Raw genomic sequence first — 26,651 nt, 5'->3', positions numbered from 1 at the left:
TATGTGTGTATCATTTTCGGGTCTAAACTAGAATACAAAAAAAAGAAACGAAAAACATTAAACAGTATGTATCAAGCGGCGGTTGACAGCTTCATGGTGAAACCCATCACCTCTCTCTGATCATCTGTCATACGACCCCATTCAAGTAAAAGACGGAAGAAGTAGATCTCCATATCTTCCTTCCGCAGGGCAGTCTCCGCCCATTTTCGTCCTTGTTCAGCGATCCATGCACCTTGTTCGTCATGTGCATTCATCCATGAGGAACGCTTATGAGCCTCATGGCCATCGGTTTTTGGATCCGATACACCAGCAAAGTACGCCAGCGTACTCCAGAAGCCATGAAGACGGATGTCAACGGGGACAAAGTGGAACCAAGATATCATTCGAGAATCGAACCATTGGCGGAAAAGGCCGGTCTTGAAAGGCAGGCTGTGACTCTGTAAGAAAGGTAAGAAGCGACCGCTGAATCCGGCGCCGTCGAGGTCGAATAGGTATCGGTAGGACCAGTGGTCTTGGAAGTCAATACCGGGAGCAAGTCCCATCTCTAGTTCTTGTTCGCTGCAATCGTCGCAGCGGGAGACTGAGGAGACGTGAACATCTGCGCTGAGACCTAATTTGTCTGAGGGATCGTTTCCGTTCATTATTTCGTACTTGTAGGATTTAGGTCCGTTTTGGAGAAGTACGGAGACTTGGTTATCGGTGTTGTTGTTAATGAGATGTGCGAATCTTTGTCGAGGCATGCCCTTCCATTCTCCAAAGCGACTTACGCCTTCGGACGTACTGCCGATCCAAAAGATTGAATTGTCTTTTCTGTCGTAGTCTGGGTCGGGGTGTTCGCTTGATGGCTCGTATTTTACTTTGTCGATGTAGTTCCATGGACTTGGGAAGAGAATGTCGTTAAAACCTTTCAGTGCACTTTGACTGAAAACTGGCACTAGCTCTTGGGAGACTTTGAATGAGGCTGGCGAGATTAACATGCCGTGAAGGAAAGCCAGGTCAGGCTGGTGGCAAATGTCCGAGGCAATATCAAAGCTCTTGGGAAATTGGCTCATAGAATGGGGTTGTGTGCAGCCTAGACATACGTCGTGCCGATTCCAAATGCGGCGTGTGCGTGCCTTGGATGAACGTGGACAGACGGCGCTCACATACGGATCGAAGACACCCCTCCACGAAGCGTCCGTAAAAACAGTTTCAGTTGTTGAGTCGGCTGGTTCGATCGGGCCCCAGCCTTCCGCTCGACCCGCAGACCACTCATTCATAACTTCCAAGTTAGGATCAAAGTCTTGTTCCCTTCCTTTAGAGTAGCGCCTGTATGGCCATATCTTCTCCCACGGCACCGCTACTCGAGGCTCATCATTCAAGTTGAAGACCAGATCCATATCCGGAAGGTGCTCGGCGAATTTCTCAATCATTGTACATGCAGCTTGAACCATCCACGCATGTGTCGGCCTGATCCCTTCCTGGACTCTAGCTTTTCCATCCCGAATGCTAATGGCGCCAAGGTCATTGAAGGGGTTGGTCGCTAACTTTTGTGTCATTTCACGAATTTCATTCGCCGGGACCGATCGGAAAGGAAGAAGGTTTTTGTGAAGCTCATCAAAATCATCGATGATGACGGAGGAACGGTTTGTGGCATACTCATACCATTTGTCGAATCCAGGTGGAGGGTGCTGAGAATATCGGGCCTGATACGTCTCGACTGCTTGTTCGAGAGACGTACTAGCACCCGCTTGCTCAGTGAACTTCTCAAACTGCACATTCGCTTTGTGGATGAGAAGATCAATTGGGTGTGTATGAGAGTAATGATGCTTGGTGGCAGCGAATACAAGACCCGTGAAGCAACATGTGGCGAATATGACCTGAAGAGTGATATTCGTGCGATAAAGTGATTTTGTTTCTTCAACACAAAGTACACGGGATAGCAGAAAGAGCACAGCCCCTGCTGTAGCGGCTATGAAGGGAAATGTGGCATGGCCGATTGAGATGAAGGGGTACGGTAGCTGTTGGAAGAGCAGAGTAGAGACGGCAGGGAAGTATAAGAACATGAAGCCACTAAGAATGGATACACCAAGGATACCGTAAGATGGCAGCTATAACAATTAGCACATGTATTACGCATCAAGTTTCCACGTGTATCAATATCAGTATCACATACCATTTTCCAGGTAGAAATGACGAATGCAAGAATTAGTAGAGCCTGCCCAAAAGCACTGCGCGTGTACCTGAGGTCAAGGAAGGGCTGACCGCTATGCTCAGGGCGGCTCTGAGGAACCCAGATACTGATTATTGACCAAACTAATGCAATTATCTGTGATTGATGTTTGTTAACGAGGGGTTCCGTGATCAATTGCCTAATAGAAAATCTGGGAGGACCTACCAATAAGCCGGCTCCCAAACATTTGAGCGTTCGCTTTCTTCGCGCTTCGCTTTTATCGGCCCCATATCCGCACAGCTCGGTAAAGCCAACCAAAATGAGAGAATCCAACAGGGTATTGACGACTCTGATGATTTGTATGCGGTTTGCGGTGTGGAGGGTAATTGGACAAATGTATGTGGACTGGCTTCCAGCCAAAAACGACGCCGCTGAGTATCCACCGATAGACACTAAACTAGCAGCCATAATTCCCCTAAAGCGACTCTGGGTCAAGTAGTACATAGCTCGTCGAGAGATCGAGTGAACCACTTGAACAGGTACGCTCTGAAGTCGTTGGGACGAGACATATTCGTCTATTATGCGCAATCGTTGGTAGTACCAGAAGTCATATAGAGAAACGAGGAATGGAATAGCGGACTAATTGGAGAGTAACTGTTAGCTGCAAGCATTCCCTACTGAGATCCAAGCCGAAATTGATTTTATCTTACCGAATAGCCAGCGGGCACACATTCACTGTTGAGGCTGACTTGGCGGAACAATTCAATTCGCAAACAACAGGCGCTGAGAAGCAAGAAGATTTTGTACCAGTACCCAGAGCGCAAAGTTGGCGCTGGTTCGTCGAAAGTTGGAATGGGCGCGGGAGAGGAGGAGCGCGAAGAGGAGCGCGAAGAGCGCGAGGACAACTCTGATGAAAGTTCGAATTGATCGGCGAGCGGAAGTCGCGATCGTTTATTGATAGGTGTTGAGGGTGCAGTCGTTAATGTGGTGAAGCGCCCGATAATTAAGAAAGTGATTCCTATGAGGATGCAAACCAGGATGGCCGTGTTGACCGGGCGATCTTGAAGTCGATGTCAGTTTGCGCCCGAGCTGCCACATGGAGTGGAGCGACTTACCGAAGGCGAACGTCGCATTGTAGGTAGCATCAAGGAAGAAGGAGCTTGTAAAGAAGACCCTAGATGAGATATCACTCTTAGCATTTTGCGGTTGTCGCAAATGTCGTGGGAATAGTCTCGTTTCACATGATACTTACCCCACAGAAACCTTGAGCCCGAAGTCCGCGGGTAATTGGACCATAGTGCGTCCAAGTATTTCACCGTTCTATTCGTAGGGCAACAATGGCCATCACGGTGCCTTGGGGGTAGAGCTGGATAGCAGAGGCAGAGGCAGCAGCATTCATTGAACACACAAACAAGGCACAAGAAGGAAGGCCCGGCCAAGACTAGGCGACGGGGTTCAAGGGACCCCAAGGGACCTGGAAATTGACAGTGGAGACATCAGGGGATTGACAAGAGCCAATATCAGGCTGAGACAGCCCGCAATATGCTCTAAGCCACTTCATAATGAAGCTAGGTAATTGGCGATCCTCACATTGCGTGGACATGTTGGACAGTTTGATTGTTGGTTGAGTTACGCAGCCATGGACCCCCTTCCTGGACATTTTTGGTAGTCTCCGCCAATAGGAATGATTGGCCTCCGATCATTTCCCGCCTTGGGACATCGGACTCTTGCACCCTGGATTGTGGTCCAAGCATGTATCCTAGACAGCAAGATATGCCGGGGCGATCAGCATCCAGAAGCAGGACTTGGCTCCCGCCTGCCCCACTTGGCTCTACCGTTTGAAGTCTGACCATCTGCCGTCGTCATCGCTTCTATTAGCGAAAATTGGCCTTGGCGCTAAAGATATAGATCCAAGGTACGTTTCGGAGTCTATTCCAGTGGGAAAGAAGTCAAAAGAGTTTAGTAATTTTCACAGTGCAACGATGTTGACGGGCCGAAAAGTGGACATGTGGCTCTTGTAGGGGTGGAGTCGAATCTCTCTCTCCTTTCTTGTGTTCCACGTTGGGGAGGGATCAACCAGATGCGCAACACTATGTCATATCACGTGAGAGACAGGGTCTTGGCCAGCTTAGTCAGGATCGAGCGAGAAAGCTTCAAGGCGGTGAACATTGTCATAAAAAAAATGAAGCAGGCGGTGTAGAAGTGCAGTATGATTTTTTTTTGGTCTCAGTTTGAGATGTCCACGATTCGAAGGAATCTCAGCGCAGGATAAAAGCCCCATCCATCCCTAATACTTCTTTTGAGGGGTAAGGAGGCTTAATTGTTTAATATATTACATATCCTCCGTCAAACGTTTCTCGCACGATCAATTTCACAACGACCGAAACTCCTCCGAATTTCTTCGCGGCCAGCTCCGCACCTTCATAATGCCGCGCAAGGCGATTGACTCTCGCATTCCCGCGCTCATTCGAAATAGCGTTCAGGAGAAGAAGCGCGGTTTCTTCGTGGTTGTGGGAGACCGCGTCAAGGATGTGATTGTTAACCTCCACTACCTCATGTCAAGTGTTGATGTGAAGCAGAATAAGTCTGTGCTATGGGCTTACAAGAAGGATCTGATTGGCTTCACTAGCCATCGCAAGAAGCGCGAGGCCAAGATCAAGAAGGAGGTCAAGCACGGAATCCGTGAGCCGAACCAGGAGGACCCATTCGAGCTGTTCATCACTCTCAACCAGATCAGATATGTTTACTATAAGGAAACCGAGAAGATTTTGGGTAACACCTACGGCATGTGTATCCTTCAGGATTTCGAGGCCATGACCCCCAACCTGTTGGCGCGTACGGTTGAAACAGTGGAAGGTGGAGGTATGGTTATATTACTCCTTAAAAGCATGAGCAGTCTGAAGCAGCTTTATACCATGTCCATGGACATTCACTCGCGTTATCGTACAGAGGCGCACGATGATGTTGTTGCTCGCTTCAACGAGCGTTTCATTCTGTCTTTGGGAAGCTGTGACTCCTGCTTGGTTATCGACGATGAAATGAACGTTCTGCCAATCTCTGGCGGCAAGAACGTCAAGCCACTTCCTCCTCCCGAAAACGCCGATGATTCTAAATCAGGCACAAAGAAGGAACTGAAGGAGATCAAGGAAAAATTGGCCGACACGCAGCCTATCGGACCGCTAGTTAACCTTGCAAAGACTGTGGATCAGGCTAAGGCCCTTTTGACCTTTGCTGATGCCATCGCTGAGAAGACACTGAAGAGTACCGTTACTTTGACAGCAGGACGCGGACGAGGAAAGTCCGCGGCTCTTGGTGTTGCAATTGCTGCTGCTATTGCGCACGGTTACAGCAATGTCTTCATTACTTCACCAAGCCCCGAGAACTTGAAAACTCTGTTTGAGTTCGTGTTCAAGGGTTTCGACGCACTTGGCTATCTTGACCACGTTGATTACACCATTCTCCAGTCGACTAACCCCGATTTCAACAAGGCTATCGTGAGAGTCAACATTCATCGCAACCACCGTCAGACTATTCAATATATTCAGCCCCAGGACGCACACGTTCTTGGCCAAGCTGAGCTGCTGGTTATCGATGAGGCCGCTGCCATCCCCTTGCCCCTAGTGCGCAAACTGATGGGTCCTTACCTGGTCTTCATGGCCTCCACTATCAACGGTTACGAAGGAACCGGTCGCTCTCTTTCTCTTAAGCTGATTCAGCAGCTTCGAGAACAGTCTCGAGGTGGCGTCAAGCTCGATGATACCGATGTCGCAGACCGTAGCACAGGAAAATCCGCTAAGAACGCAGACAAGAACCTTCTAGGTGGTCGATCTTTGCGAGAGATTACCTTGGCTGAGCCAATCCGTTACGCTCCAGGTGATTCTGTTGAGAAGTGGTTGAACAAGGTCCTGTGCCTTGATGCAACTCTTCCTAAATCTCGATTGAACACCCAGGGCTGCCCCCATCCCTCCAAGTGCCAGCTCCTTCAAGTGAACCGTGATACTCTGTTCTCCTTCCACCCCGTCTCAGAGAAATTCTTGCAGCAAATGATGGCTCTGTATGTTGCCAGCCACTACAAGAACACACCCAACGATCTGCAGCTCATGAGTGATGCTCCTGCACACCAGCTTTACGTCCTTGTTCCTCCAATCGATGAAGAAGCCACAAAGCTTCCTGAACCCCTCTGTGTCATTCAAGTTGCTCTTGAAGGTCGCATCAGCAGACAGAGTGTCCTTAACAGCCTCAGTCGCGGCCAGCGCGCTGGTGGTGATCTGATTCCCTGGTTGGTCAGCCAACAATTCCAGGATGAGGATTTCGCCGGTCTCTCGGGTGCTCGAATTGTTCGTATCGCTACAAACCCCGAGTACGTCGGAATGGGCTATGGCTCACGCGCTATGGAGCTTCTCGTTGATTTCTTCGAGGGCAAGTTCACTAGCCTGGACGAGAATATGGCTGCCCCTAAAGACGAGATGGTCCGTGTTACCGATGATGAATTGGCCAACTCCGGCCTGCTCGACGACAATGTAAAAGTTCGGGATATTAGTACCATGCCCCCTCTTTTCGGCAAGCTGACAGAGCGACGCCCTGATGCTTTGGACTACGTTGGTGTTAGCTACGGTCTTACACCCACCCTCCACAAATTCTGGAAGCGTGGCTCTTTCGTCCCGGTTTACCTGCGTCAGACTCCTAATGAGCTTACTGGCGAGCACTCATGCGTCATGCTTCGCACCTTGACAACCGGTAGCAACGACGCCAGCTGGCTGGGATCCTTCTCCAAGGATTTCCACCGTCGTTTCATTGCTCTCCTCTCCTACCAGTTCCGCGATTTCCCATCTGTGCTTTCTCTCAGCATTTGCGAGTCAGCTAACGCTGGCGCCAAACTTGACCCTGCTGCTGTGGCGCGTATCTTGAAGAAGTCTGATCTCGATGCTACCTTCTCTCCTTTCGACTTGAAGCGTCTGGATAGCTATGCCAACAACCTGTTGGACTACCACGTCATTTTGGATATGATTCCTCTCCTCTCCGAGTACTACTTTTCCAACCGTATGGCTGGCAAGGTTAGTCTCTCCGGTGTGCAGCAGTCTATTCTCCTAGCCATTGGTTTGCAGCGCAAGAGCCTGGATCAGATCGAGAAAGAATTGAACCTTCCTCCTTCCCAACTTCTCGCTATGTTCCTCAAGATCATTCGCAAGATTTCCACCCATTTCCGTGGTCTGGTTGAAGGTGCTGTGGCTGATACCATGCCTGCCCAAGCTTCCGTCGGCCCCGCCGGTGATGCTCATGATGACGAGATTGTTGAGGATCGCTTCAAGCCTCTAGAGACTACTCTTGAAGACGAACTTGCAGAAGGTGGAGAACAGTTTAACGAGGAGATGCGTGAGAAGCAGCGCCAATTGATTGATGCCCTGCCCCTAGACAAGTAAGTCCTCGTCGTTGTCATCGATTTCAGCTTCATTAGATTCGTGAGGTCTTGAATGAACAATAACTGATTTATAGCCTCCAGATACGCAATTGATAACGGAGTCACAGAATGGGATGATGCTGAGAAGCAGATTCGAGGCGGTGGTAATTCCTCAGTCAGTGTGAAGTCCAAGCAGTCGAAGCGCAAGAAGGGAGGTGAAACTGCTCGTGAAATTTACGATAAGGAGGTCGATGCTAAGAGGCAAAAGATGATCAAGAAGGGCACCGAGGGCCGCAGCAAAAAATAAACCTGGAACGAGGGTTCTCGGCGGCGTTGCTTTGCATTAATGACGGTGTTTCTGCGCATGTTCTATGTTCTATTGACTAAAATACTTGCTCCATGCTTGCTTTTGTATATATTTCGATGTACCAATTTATACTCGTCAAGTCTAGTAAGGATTGAAGAATCTTTTTGTAGATGCAGTACATACCTCGTACAAGCTATGCGTTGAGTTAAATATCAACTTACAAATCCCGACTGACATATGAACCTGCAATTGCATCATTTAAAGACCTCTTGCTACACATTTACAGTCATGTCGAAACCTAAACCAAGTCCACGAATGATTGGTGATAGGAATCTTTTCGAACATCATTGAAATCGACGTTCGGTCTTGGCGAAATCTGTCCCTACTCCGAGTCAGGCACCTGTTTGCGCCCCGTTCCAAGCCTCATTGTGGGTCATGTCTCTAATCCTTCGGGACAATCAGGGAAATGGCGTGCCCGAAGGATCACTGCATAAGACTGTCTATGCACCTCATCAATTGTATATAAACTTGAAACGAAGCATATCCTCGTCTCAATCTACCCACATATTTACTTTCCAGTAATTCTCATCGACCCCATTTGAAATCATCCACTGCGCCTAAGAATGCCCTCCTTCCCCCGAAAGACTTTGGCCGTCGGCTCAGCCGGCCACACATATGACTACATTTGCATCAAGCCCACTGTCACGACACCCAGCAAGAGCGCAATTGTCTTCTTCCATGGCTTTCCTGCAATCGCAGATATCTGGTCACGCCAAATCAAATATTTTGCTGATCTAGGCCACACCGTTATCGCGCCTGATTTACTGGGGTTTGGCGGTAGCTCGAAGCCTCATGCTGTCGAGGAGTATACTAGCTGGACTGCTGTTGAAGACATCGTTGGAATCCTCGATGCCGAAGGTCTGGAGAAAGTTCATGGTGTTGGACATGATGCTGGCGCGTACTTTTTATCTCGGCTTTACAACTATCATCCCGGAAGATTGTATAGCTTGACATTTCTATCGGTGCCGTATAGTGCGCCGGGTGTTCATTACGATCTTGATGCTATCTCAGCAATTCTGGAGAAGTTTATTGGCTTTGATAAGCTTGGTTATATGCGTTTTCTTGCTTCGAGTGATTCTCCACGTCTTATTGGGGATCATCTGGAGTCGTTTTTGAGTATCGCGTATCATGAGGATATGGATGTTAGATCTGAGCATTTTTATCCGCCGGGTAAACTTCAGGCTTGGTTGAAGGCGGATCGTGTTGATCATTCATTGGTTCTGCATGATGAGGATAAAGAGAATTTGATTGGGTCGTTTCGGAAGGGAGATTGGGTTGCTGCGACGAATGGGTATCGTTTGATGGCGGAGAATTTGAATGAGGAGCGTGAGAAGGCGGATATCGCTGATGGGAAATTGGCTACAACGATCAAGGTGCCTGTGTTGGGTATTGATTCGCAGGCTGATAAAACTAGTTTGTCGGGGAGTATGCAGAAGGGTGTTTCACAGTTTTTGGATGATGAGAGTCTGGGTACTTTCGTGACTGTTCCTAGCCAAGGGCATTATCCACATGTGGTTTCAGCTGTGGAGGTTAATGGTGCCATCAAGAGTTTAGTAGAAAGCATTGATGCTTAGGTATCACCAACGAGTTGATTCAACCGCGAATTTCTTGAGCTTATCTTAGAACTTCAATGGAGCACCAACAAATCGAGCGATGGGAACGGCTTGTGAGCACTGTCGGCAACATGTATACAGTTCTTTACCTCAACCCTGTAATATATCAATCCGTCAACGCCCATCAAATGTTACCATTGTTATAAAATCAAGGTTTTAAATCCTTTTAGCTTAATAGATACTGATCTACAAATCCCCGCGACTATGTCTTACTGCCGATTCCCCGGAGCATCTCCGCACAAACTATAGATGCACGGACCAGCTCCTGCGCTCTAAATTCCCCAAACCAGCTAATCCGGGGTAAAAGATTAGCGTGCCGATCCAAGAAATACCCCTACTTTCACGCAAAAAGGAAAATTAAACCCGCCCCTTGTTTTGAGGCCATGACATTCCCCGCAAGGAAACGACAGATAATATCTCCGGAAACAAGCACCTCGCAACCCGGGTTCGAGAATCGAGACCTCGGATTGGTCCGTATATAGGGTATTCTCGCCCATTTTTGAGGAGTATATTAAGTGAAGGTACGCTGCGCCTTTGTGTCGTGTTTTCTACTCACTTTATAATCACAGGCTCAGGCAGATATCATGTTTTCTATCAAGCCGACGAAACTTATTCGGCCTCCTCCGGGGACCGATCCGCTTCAGGTCCGGGTGGGGAATCCAAAGTATCTCTATACCCTTACAGCTTTTGTGTCTTTGGGCGCTTTTCTTTTTGGGTATGATCAGGGTGTTATGGGTGTTATTGTGGCTGATCAGAGATGGATTGATTTGATGCATCCGAAAAATTCTTGTGAGATCCATGCTGTGTCTGCAGAAGGCTGAAGTCAACTGTTGAGACTTGTGCTAACTTCGCTAAATAGGGGTGACGGGTATGGTTGTTTCACTGTATGACGTTGGGTGTTTTATTGGTGCGATGTCACTGGGCTGGCTTGCGGATCCATTTGGGCGTGAAAGAACACTGGCTATTGCTTGTTTTGTTTTCATTATCGGTGCGATACTTCAGGCGGCTTCGTACACGATTACACAGATTGTAAGGCTCGGCACGCACCGGAAATTACATTTACAGTTATAATACTAATCCTAATGAACAGACTATCGGGCGTGTTATTCTAGGATACGGTGTCGGTGCATGTGCTGGTGGTGTTCCTCTCTACGTGGCTGAGCTTTCGCCGCCGGCTATTCGTGGTCGAATCGTTGCTATCGAACAAATGATTCTGTGCCTGGGAGAATTGGTTGCCTTCTGGTTGAATTACGGATTCAACTTCTTGGAAATGAACGATTGGTGGCGTATTCCGCTCGCTATTCAGATCTTACCTGCTATGGTTCTTGCCTTCGGGTGTTGGTTTTGGCTTCCTCCTAGTCCGAGATGGTTAGCCAGCCAGGATCGACATGAATGTGCTCGTGAAGTTCTCACGAGGCTTCATGGGTCTGAGGCAGCTAATTTGGAAATGTTGGAAATCCAGGGCTCAATCGAGTTCGAACATACTGTTAGCGAAGCTTCTTGGAAGGATATGTTCAAGGCGCCGGTGTTACGTGTGACGCTTTTAGGAATGGGCGTGCAGTTTCTTCAGCAGGTTACCGGCACGAACTCCATTCTTTACTACACGGTAAGTTAATAAAAGGTCGCATCAAGGGAGGCAATTATGCTGATTCAAATTAATTAGCCATCTCTATTTGAGCGAGGAGGGATTTCGAACCCACGTACAGCCAACCTTGCCACGGGTGGTGTGGGTATCGTGCTTTTTGTCTCTTCCTGGATTCCTATCTTCTATTTCGATAGACTGGGCCGAAAAACCTGGTTGCAGATAGGAACAATCGGTATGATGGCTGCTATGATTGGTATTACTGTACTGCAGTGGCATGCCGAGCATAACCCCGGCGACAAAGCGAACTATACCATCATCATGTTCCCATATCTGTTCTATGTGTTTTTCAACATCAGCTGGGGCGTTGGATCATGGACATATGCGGCTGAGATATTCCCCATCTCAATGCGAGCAAAGGGAAATGCCATCACCACTGCGTCGCTGTGGGCGGGTACCTATATTGTTGCCCAGGCAAGCCCGCCTATTAGTGATGCGATTGGTTGGGGCTTGTATATCATATACTCAGGGATTTGCCTGGTTGCATTTTTCTTTGTGAGATACTGTCTGGGTAAGTCGGCTTTCATTCTCAATTTTGGAAGATCACAGGCTAATATATTATGTTCCAAACAGTGGAGACACGGGGACGAACACTTGAAGAGATGTCGAGGCTGTTCGGCATTGAAAGTAGGCTTGCGGAGAGAAGCGGTGTTAAACCCACTCCACAAAATAAAGCCGCAGCGGAGGAACATGTCGAGGATGTAGGTATTTCGTCTCGAGATTAAACTTCTTCCCTGGCAAGAATAGGTTTACTAAGGTTGAGTGTTCCTGATTACTAGACGATGCCATTACTTACCGCAGAGCTGGGAGAGAGTAGCAGTTCAAGTTCTTACCTGCGTGATTAAAGCTTTTAGTTTAGATCATGAGAAGGGAATAGATTATGACTACAGAATACACATGGATTTGCGTACACATTTATAATACATACATGTACTCCCCATATAATCGTAGCTTTTGTATGAAGCATTCTACGGATTCAACTTCAGAGGGTACCCTGCAGGATTATTGAAAGTTTATTGAGAATTTGAAGTTTAATGTCTATATTGCGTTATATGTACATGTGACTAAAGGAAGATCATGCCAAATCCGATTGCGAATCCGAGTCTTTGACATCTCTTGGACACGCAACACACAAAACCCACAAAGTGCGGTGAGCCTTGACACGAGTCCAAGTGGGCCCGATTAGACACCGCGTTTTCCCCCTGAATCTTGCCCCGCGCGGCTGCCGACAGTCGGCAGTAAATGTCAGGAAGCACGGATCACTCACGGGTTCGAGACCGAGGGGCAGAGTGGCAGATCGGTGAATATTTTCGAGATTGACATTGACCACGGTGATCATGCGGACGGAGTATGAGTTTAAAATAGGTTATACAGTTGATATGAAATTAAGAAATAATTTGAAGTGTAGCTCGATAAAGAAGAAACATAGAGAAATAGATTGCATAAAAGTCTCTGCAAACTCGGTAACTATGGACCTGGCGGGTTAGTGGTGCCATTAGTTATTGGCCCTGGAGCCTTCGATCGGATATAAACGGGTTCCGTCTTGTTCTTTCTGCCCCTTTTCTGTTTGCGTACCCGTATAGAGGACGTCTTTCGCACTCTGATTAGGCGAGCATGCGAGAATGCCAGGCACCGGATGTTATTCGTCCGCGTAGGTCTACTCCGTAGAAGAAGCTAGCGCCCAACAATTCACAACAACTCAACACCGGGATTCCTGATTAGATGTAAATAGAGTTAAAAGGAGTTTAGGTCGGAGGAATAAGCGAAAGTCAAAGTCGGAGTACCCTGAGAAGCGTGAACCTAACCAAAAAGGGGGTTAAGTTGAGAAAGAAGAAGAAAAAAAAGAGGAAAAAGGGCAGAATCAGGAGAAGCCGGGGCCGGAATGGGGGATTCACAAGGAACGAGGAGAACCCCGGAGCCCGGCGGAGTCTCACGTGGGCCACTTGCCATCTACTATTTAGATTCTCCCCTTCGTCCTTCTTTCCCTTCTTCTTTCCTATACACTCTTCCAATTCCAATTTCCCCCCTACTTAACCTTACGGTTCGTATAAAGCCTTAACAATAGGTTCGATCACATCTTTCGAGACGTGGTCACATACAACCGGCACCATTTTCTCCACACATCTCAACTCGTAAGTTGCTCCAGTTGCTTCAACAAATTATCACCTATCCACCCACCACTTCAATTGGTGATCAAGAAAAAGGAAACAATTCAACTAACATGTTTTCTACTAGGCGCCACCACCCGTTCAACGGCCGACGCACCTCCAGCCGCGGAGGAGCACCGGACCAATCACTTTACTCTCTGTAAAGCTTCCGTGCTCTAAAGTATCTTTTTTCTCCCGTTCACCTCGCGCAATCCCGCTGTGAATACAATGGCTCCTCACGCTAGCTCGGATGGTGCCACCGGTGCCGCGAACGGGTCCACTCGTCAAGAGTCTTCCCCTCTGTTTACTGTTCAGTCTCCCAATGTAGTTTACACTGCCGACGAGATCAAGAGTCAGTATGCCTACCAGACCACTGAAGTCACCCGCACTGCGGACAACAAGTTGGTTGCGACCCCCAAGTCTACCAACTACAACTTCAAGGTTGACCGCAAGGTCGGCAAGGTCGGTATGATGCTGGTTGGTTGGGGTGGAAACAATGGCTCCACAGTCACTGCTGGTATTCTTGCCAACCGCCGCGGCCTCTCCTGGGAGACCCGCGAGGGTAAGCAGAATTCCAACTACTATGGTTCCATTGTCATGAGCTCCACCGTCAAGCTGGGTACTGATGGCAAGACTGGAGAGGAAATCAACATCCCCTTCCGTGACCTGCTTCCTATGGTCCACCCCAATGACATGGCTATTGGTGGTTGGGACATCAGCAGCATGGATCTGGCTGCGTCTATGGATCGTGCTCAGGTTCTTGAGCCTTCCCTGAAGGTCCTGGTCCGCAAGGAGATGGCTGAACTGAAGCCCCTCCCCAGTATCTACTACCCTGACTTCATCGCCGCCAACCAGGAAGACCGCGCCGACAATGTTATCGAGGGTACCAAGGCTTGCTGGGCTCACGTCGAGAAGATCCAGCAGGATATTCGTGACTTCAAGGCCCAGAACGGTCTGGACAAGGTCATTGTCATGTGGACTGCCAACACTGAACGTTACGCCGATCTCATCCCTGGTGTCAACGATACTGCCGACAACTTGATCAACTCCATCAAGACTGGTCACGAGGAGGTTTCTCCCTCCACTGTGTTTGCCGTGGCCTCCATTCTGGAGAACACTCCTTTCATCAACGGATCTCCCCAGAACACCTTTGTCCCTGGTGCTCTCCAACTTGCTGAGAAGACTGGTGCCTTCATCGGTGGTGATGACTTCAAGTCCGGCCAGACCAAGATGAAGTCCGCCCTGGTTGACTTCCTGATCAATGCCGGTATCAAGCTCACCTCCATTGCCAGCTACAACCACCTTGGTAACAACGATGGCAAGAACCTGAGCTCCCAGAAGCAGTTCCGCTCCAAGGAGATCTCCAAGTCCAATGTCGTTGATGACATGGTTGCTGCCAACAACATTCTCTACGAGAAGGATGAGCACCCTGACCACACCGTCGTCATCAAGTACATGCCTGCTGTTGGTGACAACAAGCGTGCCCTCGATGAGTACTACGCCGAGATCTTCATGGGTGGTCACCAGACCATCAGTTTGTTCAACATCTGCGAGGACTCTCTGCTGGCTTCGCCTCTGATCATTGATCTGGTTATCCTCGCCGAGATGATGACCCGTGTCAGCTGGAAGACTGATGCCGAGGGTGCCGAGTATAAGGGCTTCCACAGCGTTCTGAGCATTCTCAGCTACATGCTCAAGGCTCCTCTGACCCCACCAGGCACTCCCGTTGTCAACGCTCTGGGCAAGCAGCGCTCCGCTCTGATCAACATCTTCCGTGCTTGCGTTGGCCTTCAGCCCGAGTCTGAGATGACTCTTGAGCACAGACTCTTCGAGTAAGCTTTTGATAGTGGAAGATCTTCTTCGTTGCCTACCCAGTAACCTTGACGTTTCGACGTCTAATTATCCAACTTTAGTCACTCATTCATTGCAATATTGATATTCTCATCACCATATATGTGCATTCCTCTATAAGTAGTGTTTATTCTTTAGTGTAAAAACAATAAGTCCATAATCAAGTTAAGCTCATGTATAATTCCATGACCAACCTGGCATCATCGCAGGCAATCCACTCACTCCTTAGTAGCCCCAAGCTCAGAATACGCATTCAAAGCCAACTGCCCACCCAAATGCGCATACAAAATATTCCCATCCTCAATCTCCCCCTTCCGAATCATATCAATCATCCCTGCAAAACTCTTCCCCTCATAAACAGGATCAGTAATAAACGCCTCCATCCTCGCCGCATACTCAATAGCATCCCAAGTCTGCTTATCCGGAATCCCATAAATCCCCGCATGATACCGATCATCCAAAATAACATCCTCATCCCTAATATCCTCCTCACTCAACCCAATCTTCAGCGCAGTATTCCTTGCAATCCTCAACACCTGCTCACGCGTCTTCTCAACAGTAGCAGACCCATCAATCCCAATGACCTTTCGCTTAGGATCATCAGGATACATCTTCTCCAATAGCTTAAATCCTGCAATCATCCCCGCAAACGTAGATCCCGTTACCGCGCAAACAAGCACCGTATTAAAAAAAACTCCTTCTTCCTGTTCCTGTTCCCGAACTTCAAATGCCCATCGTGCAAATCCAAGACCACCAAGTGGATGATCTGATGCTCCCGCCGGAATATAGTACGGCTTCTCACCCAAGCTTTTACATTCCTCATACACCTTTGCCAGCGTATCTTTATGTTCTATCCCAAACCCAGACGGATCAAGTCGTACATCCGCACCCATAAGTCGGCTTAGTTGAATATTGCCTACATTCTCGTACCCTTTATCTTCCCAGTCAACCCAGTGTTCCTGTACAAGACGAGACTTTAAGCCGCTTCTTGCTGCGACGGCTGCGACTTGGCGGGTGTGGTTGCTCTGCACGCCTCCGATTGAGACTAGGGTTGTGCTGCCTTGGTTGAGGGCGTCGGCGAGTAGGTATTCTAGTTTTCGGGTCTTGTTTCCGCCATAGGCGAAGGCAGAGTTTAGGTCGTCGCGTTTTGCGTAGATTGTTACTTTGGGCTTATTGGGGTTTTTGAGTTCATGTTGGGGGGAGCTGGTTTTGGCGAGATCGGCGGTTATGCGGGGGAGGGTGTGGATTGGGGAGGGGCCGAGGAGGAGCGGAGTACGTGGGATTGAGGCGAAGGGCTCCGGGAGGGTGAGTTCTTTGGGTGACATGTTTGTCTTGGTTGGGTTCAAGTTGGGGTAGTAGAGAGTGAAGTGGTTGGAGAAGTAGATTGATTGATAGTTCAAATGTTGCTTGGGTGAAATGGTGGTTTATCAATTCGTGGAGAATGTCTGGCTTAAGTACTTCTAATGTCTATTCTTATCTTTCTATTTCCTGCCTTTGCTGTTGGTCTGATCTGCTCTGGTCTGGTGCGGGCAACGTCCGTGGTGGAGAGAAACCCGATGGTCTCATTGCCCCTCTTATGCAGTGTGAAGATCCCCTCATTTCGTCGTCGTCTGTTTCAATTCTGTTTCCGAGATCGGAATAGTCGGTTTCCACTCTTTGTTTATCTTCGAACTAATGCGAAAGTGTAACTGTTATCTCGGGTGTTTTTCTGTTCTCCGAGATCGATGTCCGATTGTAAACGAGATACTGAACATGTTATGGGAAGGTGCAAAGTATGTATTGCGGAGAAGGTGGAAAAGGTGATCCTCGCTGTCGTCAACTGAGTGGCTTGGAGGTCATCTGTAAAGATAGGTACTTATGGAGATACCTAGGAGCGTGGTTATCTTTTGTCATTCCGATTATAAGCGATGCCAATTGGAAGGTTCTTGCTCTGAATATGGGTACGTAGACGATGGATTGATGTTTGTTCTGTATAAATTCTGTGCTGTGCTCACAAGGTAGCGGGGTGAGGACCTTGGAAGGCGGTGGTGTAGTACAAAGAGTATAGCTTGTCCTTTTTCTCTTTTATTCCCCTCTTCTTGGTCTCCGTTATTAAGAGGATACCTGCCCAGTCCAATTCCAGCGCAAGTGGTCGTCTACGGTTATCGGAATTGTGCACATGATTTAACACCACAAGGAAATTCATTATTTCACGTCAGGCCTTTTGGTCCATCAAGCTATATCACACATTTCATCTATTTCATGTCCACGACGCAACGGATGCAGTCGCCCTTCTTCATTTGCTCGAAGGCAGTGTTGATGTTGGTCAGAGGCTCACGGTGTGTGATGAACTCGTCAACCATTAGGTCGCCGTTCAGGTAGTCGTCTACCAGACCGGGGAGCTGGGTGCGACCCTTGATACCACCAAAGGCACATCCCTTCCACACACGACCGGTAACCAATTGGAATGCTATGAAGAAAATCAAAATTAGTCGGAGAATTTGACAGAGATAAAAGGAAAGGGTTCTTACGGCGAGTGGCAATCTCCTGACCAGCAGCAGCGACGCCAATGACAATGCTCTCACCCCAACCCTTGTGGCAGGCCTCCAGAGCAGCACGCATAACACCAACGTTACCAGTGCAGTCAAAGGTGTAGTCACATCCACCATCAGTCATCTCAATCAAGTGCTCCTGGATAGTCTTTCCAGACAACTTGGTAGGGTTGACAAAGTGAGTAGCACCGAACTTGCGAGACCAAGCCTCCTTGTCATCATTAACATCAACAGCAATGACCATACCAGCCTTGTTCTTAACGGCACCCTGCATAACAGAAAGACCGACACAGCCAGCGCCGAAGATAGCGACGTTTGAACCCTCCTCAACCTTGGCGGTCACCACGGCAGCACCGTAGCCGGTCGTGATACCACAGCCAAGCAGACAGGATCGGTCGGTGGGGATCTTGGGAGTAACTTGCACAACCGAGATATCGGCGACAACGGTGTACTGAGCGAAGGTGGAGGTACCCATGAAGTGAAGCAGGTCCTTACCGCGGGCCTTGAAGCGAGAGGTTCCGTCGGGCATCACACCCTTACCTTGGGTGGCGCGGATCTTTCCGCAGAGGTTGGTCTTGCCAGACTTGCAGAACTTGCATTCGCGGCACTCGGGGGTGTAAAGAGCGACGACGTAGTCGCCGGGCTTGACGTTGGTTACGCCCTCGCCGATGGACTCGACGATACCGGCTCCCTCGTGTCCGAGGACGATGGGGAAAGCACCCTCGGGATCCTTTCCGGAGAGAGTGTAGGCATCTAATTGAATTAGTCTGCGTTCAATTACTTTCGAAACTTTCGTCTCTAAATGTGAGGCGAGGTGAGGTCAATGTAGCTTACCTGTGTGGCAGACACCGGTGTGGTGGATCTGGATACGCACTTCGTTGGCGCGGGGAGGGGCAACCTCGATGTCTTCAATAGACAGAGGCTCGCCGGCATTCCAGGCAACGGCACCCTATTAAATGATTAGTTATTTGTGTTTTTGCGATATTTTTATTCATCTTCATCTTCGTGTTCTTTTTTGGTTCTCATATCCTGGATTTCATTGGAAGGTTGACAATGAAGGTGAAGGTGAAGGTGAAGAAGGTCCAGTCTCGCGGGGTTGATAACGTCATTGATGGCGGGGTGGAATGTAGAGCTCTTTCTTACCTTGCAAGTGATGGTCTGTTATCGGAAGTTAGCTTCAAGCTTTGCAATGGAGGTAAATGAACCTCAAGAGAATATGAGAAGGGGGAATTACCTCTCCTACTGTGCTAGCCATGATGTATGATGTCAAAGACTGAGATCGTACTAGACTGAAGATGTCAGTAGATGATGAATGGTGGGGGTAGGGACCTGACTCACGAAGATAGATGACGGGGGGAAGATGGGAACAGAGGGGGTTTTATGAGCAGAAAGTTTGCGAGGGGAGTGGGCCCAGACGTGAGGGGAGTGGGGGGAACAAACAGAAGAGGAGAAAGATGAGGAGGATGAGGGGCGTCTTTTTCTCGAAAGTTGTGTACCCGTGTCTCTCCAACGGGTGACGGGCCCGAGTGAACCGGGAAAGCTTCGATGACTCGACCGATTCGGGTTATTGGGGTTTCCCGACAGTTTGGGAGATAAGAATGATGTTTAAGGTATTATACATGATGACTGCATAATAATTGCGAATTGATAGATAGCATAGATATGATAAAGTCACTAGATCCGCAGATTAGGTACAGATTTAGCAACTACACAATGCTAGCCCGGGAGCATTAGCTGTGCATACTGTTAGTAGTGACAGTACTAACAGCCTAGCACTCGTTCCAGTACCCAAATTGGTAGCGTTTTCCGCCGGCAATTCTCTTTCTGTTCATTGTGGGTCACACTGCACCCGACAAACACTGGTGTACTCGGACCCTCCAATTGGAATACCTTGGAAACTGCCACATATAAATGGCCCAGATGAACATATAGAAATGGTTAAGATGAAAAAGAAAAAAGGTTTAAGAATCTTGAGATCAATACTGGCGATACAGCGCCTTTTCTATTTGGGGAATCGAGAATGGAGAACTGGGTCATTTCCGGTTCATCCCGTCCCGGAAATCACTATGGTACATGAAGATCCAATCTAGCATCTTGGTCCCATTGGAACTGCAATGGTCATCCAAATAAGATCCAAGTGCTAGGACTGGCTGGCTTCTATAAAAAAAGGGGGGGGAAGAGGTCCTGAAAACACACTGTCATCTGGCGGCCCCCCTACCCATCAGATGAACATTTTGTCCACGTCGAGCTGAAAAAAAGACATCATTCCAGTCCACGCAACTCGAACGAACTGCTTATTGGCTTCCCATCTGGCCGCTCTGCATCATGGCGGCGTTCTGTTCCTGGAAGCGCTCCTGCAGGCGGGCGGAGCTCTTCAGGTGCTTGTCGACACAGCGCATGACACATGTCTCCTCGCGGTTGATGAGAGACTTGGTGGTGAAATCGTTAACGCAGTCATCGAAGCAGCGCTGGACCATCTTGGAGTACATCTATCAAAGAGAAAAGGAAAAAGGTCAGTTGTTGATTGTTTGAAGACGTTGAAAAAAAATAAAAGACGGAGGACCAGGGTGGTTTCTGTTGAAGTCGAGGGACGGGATGGAATGGGATAGGGTTGTATGAGAGATTCCGTCATGCTGAAATAGGATTGAGACATACAGTCATAAACTCCTTCAGCTGCTTGCGCTCCATGCGGTTCTGGAACTCGCGCTGCTCTGATGCGTTAAGACTGTTAAGATTCCGGTTAGTTGCCATTCTTCCGCACATCCATGGATCAAAACCATCCACGTAGGGGATTGTTGAGGAACAATTAGACATACCCTTCCATTGTGATGTTTTATAGGGATTGATCGAAAAAGAATTAAGGTAGTTTGTTGATGAGATCAGATCGACCGAGTTGGATTCGTTTCTTGACGACCGGGAACACGCCCTGCAGCTCCGAAGCTGTTTCTCTCGGGAGCCGCAAGTATGTTGATCCGCCGGTGATGTCACATGATTATGGTGTCTCCCAAAAGGGAGATTGTTGATGCCTTGAATATGGGGCTCAAAGGTCTTGTGCTTCACGTGATCGGCCCGACCGTTTGCAGCCTAGTGGGAACAAGTTGGAGATGAAGATGCCCATGGTGGACCATCAGGAATACGTCCAAGGTTACAATGATGCTGGGATCCTGGGTACTTTGGGTCTCTGTGGTAAGTTAATTATATTTTTTTTATATCTCTATACATATACTGTAAAATCTACATCGCGCAATATATCAATAAATCAACAGATATCTAGCCCATCCTATATACTCTGTACCGTACCTGAGCCCTGTACCTGAGACATCGGGGACTCCACCCCGGTGGTGTACCTGGATCCGGACCCTCCGTCACAAAAAAAAGACCCTTAAATTAGAATATCCTAATTGATTGAGACCAAGGGCAAGAAGTCCAGAACCCCATGGAATGCTGGATACCCGAAAACATACACTCAATTTGCTAGAGAACAGATCGTGATCTCAAAATTTGGCTTGAGCCTGGATCTCGTAGTATTTTCTTGTTTAGATTTTGTAAACCCTTTTACTTATTACCTACAAACCATGAGTCTTTGCAATCTTTACAATCTTTGCAGTCATTGGAGTATTTTCTGCAGGCGACGAGAACTGTCATCTATATGATACACCGTGACAGTGACAGCTGGCCCTAAACAGTCGAACCAGTTCCTAGAACCGTGGATACTGGTCTGGTCGGTCTCGCCCTCTTTACTATTCTTATTTCTGTTTCTATTCCTATTTCTATATTTCGCCTATAATTTCTGCACGTTATTATCACCATCGACCTCATCTATTCTCTGTGGTTCCGACTTAATTACGGCAGAAACCGAGCGCAGATACAGTGAGAGCCACACAAAACCCTTTGGCTCGTGCTCCCCACACCTCCCCTCGGTGATTCGACTCTCTCCAAGACCCTTTCTCACATCCCTTCATCTTTTTTCTTCGGCGCCCCTTTTATTTGGCTTTAAGGAACTCGATCCTTTACTCTCCCTGTGCCATTCTCGATTTTTTATAACTTCGCTACATTTCTCCCTTCCCATACCGTCGCCCTCGCCTGTCTCGATCTAATTACTCTTGGGCCCAGCCCCGGTATTTTCTACGGGCGGTGACGTCCTACCCCCCCCCCCCGTTAAACATTCCCGCGATCCTCGCTCTACACCTGTCCATAATCCTCGAAGCGACTCATCCGAAGAGATCCCTCTCCCGTTATATTACGTCCGCCGCTATTCCTTCGTCCCTGGGCTACACCATGGTGACCGGCAAATCCCAGCCTGGTGTCGAGCCTGTCCAGCTCCCCGCGACCTCCCCCGATCCCGCTGGCGCCGACTCCCCGCCTTCAAAGCGAGACCTAGCATCATGGTGGAGACAGTTTAAACGAAACACGAGGAAAGAGGACATAAAAGGTACGTGGATATTTTTTCCACTGCGTGAAGCGATGTTTCGTCATAGCAACATCCCCAAGCGATCGCTCGCATCCTGTGGCATCCCGCGTCATCGGTGCGCGGCGATTCGCGAAACATCCGTATCCCCCTGAGCCGTTTTCAATACCCATGCTTTGGATACTCCGTTCATCTCCCCTCTAGCCTGTCGACGCGCAGGGCAGTTACTCGAGGGGATCAATTTGGGCGATCGATTAGACGTGAGAAATGAAGTAGATGAGCTGACTCATAAAGCAGAGCCCCCGCGAGGTATTTTTGGAGTACCACTGAATGAAAGTATCAAGTACGCCAACGTCGCTATCTCTCTCACCAATGAACAAGGCGAGAACTTTATCTATGGCTATGTCCCCATCGTCGTTGCCAAGTGCGGCGTGTTCCTAAAAGAAAAAGGTACGCTTTCCAGTATAACCTCTTCCTACGTCATGCAGTGCTTATGGGCGCTAACTTGTCTTATCCACTGTAGCTACGGATGTGGAAGGCATCTTCCGACTCAATGGTTCTGCGAAGCGAATCAAGGATCTCCAAGAGCTGTTCGATTCGCCCGAGCGATACGGCAAGGGTCTGGATTGGGATGGATATACTGTTCACGATGCTGCCAACGTATTGCGTCGTTACCTTAATCAGTTACCTGAACCCATCGTGCCACTCGAATTCTACGAGCGATTCCGCGAGCCCTTGCGGGTATACCAGAAGCAGGTGCAAGAAGGCACCCAGGGTACTGAGGACGATCCAGACAAATTCGATCACGCAAAGGCTGTCGAGACGTACCAGAACCTGATCATCGAACTCCCTCCGCTGAACAAACAACTCCTGCTATACATCCTCGATCTCCTCGCCGTATTCGCATCCAAATCAGAACAGAACCGCATGACCTCGGGCAACCTTTCTGCCATTTTCCAGCCTGGTATGCTGTCGCATCCAAATCACGACATGTCGCCGGAGGAGTATAAGCTTAGCCAAGATGTCCTGATTTTCTTGATTGAGAATCAAGACCACTTCTTGGTTGGTATGAATGGTACCAAAGCCGACGAGCAAACTATAAAAGAGGTCCAGGCTGGTGTCCAGCCCAGGATTGTTACCTCTGGCACACAGCCTACCAGTGGTACCAAATCGCCCAATTCTACTATTCGACGCTCCGCCTCAAGCGCCAGCGCGAATGCGGAGGGTCACCGCAAACTGGATACCTTACGCCGTAATGCTTCCGTCTCATCTCGCAACTCGCGCAACTCCCGCACCTCGAATACGGTTCCCAGCCCTGGAACTCCTACATCTGTTTCCGGAAGTGTTCATCGAAGTAATACTCTGCCCTCCAAGATGGGGCCAGTGCTTACTTCTGCGCGTCACGCACGAGCAGCAGAGAGCGGCTCGGCCAATCCATCTACTCTGGCACCGTCTCATAATAGCTCGCGCGAAGCCAGTCGAACCCCTTCCCTGCGCGAGGAAGCAGAACCGAAGCCAGAAGTAGAGGCAAAGCCAGAACAGAGAAACAACGGTCAAGCTACGACATCGTCGGCAGGCTCCGGATATGTTCATACTTCCACACACGGCCCTATCCCTGTTGGGACCGCCGCTCGTCTCAGCGTTAATGACTTGCCTCACCCACATGAGAACCTTGACACGCCTACATCTCCTCCACTCCCTCAGGTCGTGACGCCCACTCGCGAACGGAAACTCTCCAACTTATTCGCCAAATCACCTCCTACGGATCGTGATCTGAAGGAGTCACGACAGCCAAATCGTCTCAAGAAGAAAAGGATCCCAGGGAGTGCCAGTATAAGTGCCCAGAGCTCCACGAACTCTCTCCACGGGCCATACGAGCCTGCTGCCCATACTCATTCGCATACGCATACGCACAGCACATTAGAGGCAACTCCAGGACACCAGTCTACAGAGGCCCTTGGGGAAGATACCCCCAAACCTCCCAATGTCGCCACTCTCAATAATCGGGACATGGCATCGGACTCAACGACAGTGTTGGTTGAAGGCGCCGCGCATCCAAGCAACAATGAGACCACCTTACGACCACATCAATCACGCACACCCTCAATGAATTCACGCTCCTCTTTCACTGACACCTCGGATTTGGATCAACCCGATGATACTGCCCGTTCCGAGCGTGCGAATCATCGCCGAAGCTGGCGTTTCCATCGTTCTGCTAAACGCAGTAGCGAACAGGTCGGACTAGGTCTAGCATCTCCTCCCCTTGGCGCAACCCATCCAGAACTTGACCATAGCACCAGCTCAATTGCGAGTGGTGGACCTCATAGCAATGACCCTACCAGCCAGCCTATAAGCTTAGATGCTGGTATTCAAGGCAGCTCTGTCTCAAGTGCCGAGCCAGAGAGAAGGAGTTTGTTCGGCAAGTTTAAAGCCAAGGTAGCTCAGGTGCGGGATGGAGTTCGCGAGGATCGTGAGCGGGTCAAGAGCCCTTCGCATTCTGACAGTGAGCCATCCACTATCAATCAACCACTTTCTCCGACCGCGAACCAAACCAGTGAGAGGCCCACAATAGATGTGCCAAGTGAACCGCCTAAGGAAGAAGGTGTACGTTCACCGGCGTCACCACTGCCAGGTGCAGGCTTACCTCCCTCAATTCCTGAAGAACCACACAGCCCCGAGATAAAGTCTGCTGTTCCTGCCATTCCTGTCCCTGCACCGGAGGCTGGGTCTTTGGTGCCTGCTACTGTCTCCGAGCCACACCAGGAACCAACAGAGAAAGACGTACCCAAAGATACGTCTACCTAAATTTGATCGAGTTTCGCCAATGTAGTTGCCATGTTTAGACTCCTTTGTCAGATATCCTGTACTTGCTTTGATCAGCCTTCTTACGAATTACTTTATGACTCGCTTGTTCCTCTGCTATTACCCAAGTTGTTTTCTTGTCCTTTTTTCCCTTCTTTCTCCTCCATCGTATTTAGCTAGTGCTTGCTCTGCTGTTTATGGAACCCGGACTTCCGACATGGTCGTTCGATGTTCTCACGCAGGTTTTCTCATCTGCTTATTTCTTCGTTATTGCCGTGGGTGGTGATTTGACGGTCGCGTTGCTATGTGATATGACTGTATGTACGTTTCAGTATTTAAGCCAGCCTATGTTCATTTCTTGGATCTTTATTCCTGATCGGTATAAGATATTTTGGTGTTTAAAGAAGTATAATTGGGGATGTTGGAACTTGAAGCAATAAAACTGAGATTTGCCTTATGCTAAGAATAATTGCATGGTTTTCAGGTGAGTCCCAGCCTCATGCCATCCAAGGGCGACACCTGGGCAGACGCAAGAACTGTGAGATATTATCAATAATCGTAATCGTTCATGCGTCTTTGTCAGCCGTATCATAACCATCCTGGCCTAGCACCACGCGCTATCACCTAATCCACTACAAAAGATCACATACACGATGTTTCTGTACTTTCTTCTCCTTCTCTGGCGTATCTCTCTCAGGGTCGGGAAGACTATGTCTGCTCAACCTCTCGCTCGCACAACTGTAGCAAAGTGCGATCGATTTTGCTCTTTGGTTTGTTCATAGCCCATCGTTATTTGCTTCTACTGCTGCTGCCAACGCTGTACATTCCAATTCAAAGTCAGAGGTTCAGAGTCAGAGTGAAAATCGGAGAATTCTTGTATTCTCGCGCGAGATATTAGGCGTTGTCATCCGTGTGATTCATTTGCAACACATCCCAATTGTGGGTCTCGTCTTCAATCTCAGGGTTGTCTAGGGTTTTTTTCGTAATTCTGAATTAAATGGTATCTTCTTGAATAAGTCACCATTCATTCTCTGGATACGGTCACTGGTGGGTTTGGATCTGCATCCGGGACTAGAACTTGTCTTGTTCAACCTTCTGAACTTCATGGCTGACACCAGAGTTGCTGTTGTGGCATATCTTCAATGACTGACATCATGAACGCGTTGAATTTTGTTGGGTGACTATCATTCTGCATCGTTTCATTTGCATGGAGTTTCTTTTAGTGATAGTAGCCTTACGCTCGAACAGAAGGTCAATTTCCTCAGGATCAATAACATCGGGCCCAATGAGTAGCTTGGCTTTCAGGTTCTCGACTAAGTGAGCTTCGATCGGCATCTTAGCTATGTGGCCTGTGTCTGCCTCAAAACTTGGCAGCCGCTACGCTGGACCCTTCAAGGTCAAGGAACGACATGGCAAGTTGGAAGATCTAGTATTTGATCATGCTTTATATGTTAGCAAGACTTCAGGTTCGTAAGAGCTGGGTTTCCATCTAGGACTCAACGTTCAAGCTTTGCAAGGAATCATAGATTATTACTAGGGAACCATTAAAAGGATAGATGACTTCCAAGGTTGTGGTATATGTCCATACTTGAGGACGTCTACCTTTCAATCCAGGATGGATGTTCATGCCCTGGGTAGAAAGTTGAAGGTCGCAACTTGAACTTGAAGCCCTAAGAGGTAAGAGATGAACCTTGGAAATTCAGGCTGACAAGAAGATTTTGAAGCACTGGCAGTCATGGA

At 48.7% G+C, this 26,651-nt stretch overlaps 9 protein-coding genes across 9 annotated transcripts; 5 read left to right on the top strand and 4 right to left on the bottom strand.

Annotated features, from left to right (window-relative positions):
- Positions 1-71: 71 nt before the first annotated feature.
- Positions 72-3,448, bottom strand: N7478_004085 (putative capsular associated protein; the record flags this gene model as incomplete). The annotated part of the gene is made up of 6 exons (XM_056920299.1): positions 72-2,090; positions 2,156-2,308; positions 2,378-2,791; positions 2,863-3,212; positions 3,268-3,326; positions 3,405-3,448. The coding sequence occupies 6 exons, from the start codon at positions 3,446-3,448 to the stop codon at positions 72-74; spliced, it is 3,039 nt and encodes a 1,012-aa protein (XP_056778336.1).
- A 1,130-nt stretch (positions 3,449-4,578) lies between these two features.
- Positions 4,579-7,857, top strand: N7478_004084 (ribosome biosynthesis protein KRE33; the record flags this gene model as incomplete). Its single annotated transcript, XM_056920298.1, has 2 exons — positions 4,579-7,568; positions 7,653-7,857. The coding sequence occupies 2 exons, from the start codon at positions 4,579-4,581 to the stop codon at positions 7,855-7,857; spliced, it is 3,195 nt and encodes a 1,064-aa protein (XP_056778335.1).
- A 623-nt stretch (positions 7,858-8,480) lies between these two features.
- Positions 8,481-9,491, top strand: N7478_004083 (alpha/beta hydrolase; the record flags this gene model as incomplete). The annotated part of the gene is made up of 1 exon (XM_056920297.1): positions 8,481-9,491. One exon carries the CDS (start codon positions 8,481-8,483, stop codon positions 9,489-9,491), a length of 1,011 nt encoding a protein of 336 aa, XP_056778334.1.
- A 623-nt stretch (positions 9,492-10,114) lies between these two features.
- On the top strand, positions 10,115-11,897 carry N7478_004082 (sugar porter family MFS transporter; the record flags this gene model as incomplete). The annotated part of the gene is made up of 5 exons (XM_056920296.1): positions 10,115-10,319; positions 10,390-10,559; positions 10,621-11,136; positions 11,194-11,683; positions 11,746-11,897. 5 exons carry the CDS (start codon positions 10,115-10,117, stop codon positions 11,895-11,897), a joined length of 1,533 nt encoding a protein of 510 aa, XP_056778333.1.
- A 1,650-nt stretch (positions 11,898-13,547) lies between these two features.
- Positions 13,548-15,155, top strand: N7478_004081 (inositol-3-phosphate synthase INO1; the record flags this gene model as incomplete). Its single annotated transcript, XM_056920295.1, has 1 exon — positions 13,548-15,155. The coding sequence occupies one exon, from the start codon at positions 13,548-13,550 to the stop codon at positions 15,153-15,155; it is 1,608 nt and encodes a 535-aa protein (XP_056778332.1).
- Positions 15,156-15,388: 233 nt separating this feature from the next.
- On the bottom strand, positions 15,389-16,495 carry N7478_004080 (putative 1-aminocyclopropane-1-carboxylate deaminase; the record flags this gene model as incomplete). Its single annotated transcript, XM_056920294.1, has 1 exon — positions 15,389-16,495. The coding sequence occupies one exon, from the start codon at positions 16,493-16,495 to the stop codon at positions 15,389-15,391; it is 1,107 nt and encodes a 368-aa protein (XP_056778331.1).
- A 909-nt stretch (positions 16,496-17,404) lies between these two features.
- N7478_004079 (bifunctional alcohol dehydrogenase/S-(hydroxymethyl)glutathione dehydrogenase) lies at positions 17,405-18,956 on the bottom strand (the record flags this gene model as incomplete). Its single annotated transcript, XM_056920293.1, has 5 exons — positions 17,405-17,619; positions 17,681-18,454; positions 18,536-18,650; positions 18,845-18,859; positions 18,936-18,956. The coding sequence occupies 5 exons, from the start codon at positions 18,954-18,956 to the stop codon at positions 17,405-17,407; spliced, it is 1,140 nt and encodes a 379-aa protein (XP_056778330.1).
- Positions 18,957-19,995: 1,039 nt separating this feature from the next.
- tim9 (protein transporter TIM9) lies at positions 19,996-20,525 on the bottom strand (the record flags this gene model as incomplete). Its single annotated transcript, XM_056920292.1, has 3 exons — positions 19,996-20,190; positions 20,357-20,426; positions 20,518-20,525. The coding sequence occupies 3 exons, from the start codon at positions 20,523-20,525 to the stop codon at positions 19,996-19,998; spliced, it is 273 nt and encodes a 90-aa protein (XP_056778329.1).
- A 1,454-nt stretch (positions 20,526-21,979) lies between these two features.
- On the top strand, positions 21,980-24,914 carry N7478_004077 (uncharacterized protein; the record flags this gene model as incomplete). Its single annotated transcript, XM_056920291.1, has 4 exons — positions 21,980-22,133; positions 22,180-22,227; positions 22,407-22,559; positions 22,633-24,914. 4 exons carry the CDS (start codon positions 21,980-21,982, stop codon positions 24,912-24,914), a joined length of 2,637 nt encoding a protein of 878 aa, XP_056778328.1.
- Positions 24,915-26,651: the final 1,737 nt, after the last annotated feature.

Source organism: Penicillium angulare (assembly GCF_028827245.1).
Source record: "Penicillium angulare strain IBT 27051 chromosome Unknown utg000004l_segment0_segment0, whole genome shotgun sequence".
NCBI classification, from domain to species: Eukaryota; Fungi; Ascomycota; class Eurotiomycetes; order Eurotiales; family Aspergillaceae; genus Penicillium; species Penicillium angulare.
Note: the sequence above shows the minus strand (reverse complement) of the source record. Positions and strands in the feature narration are given on the sequence as shown.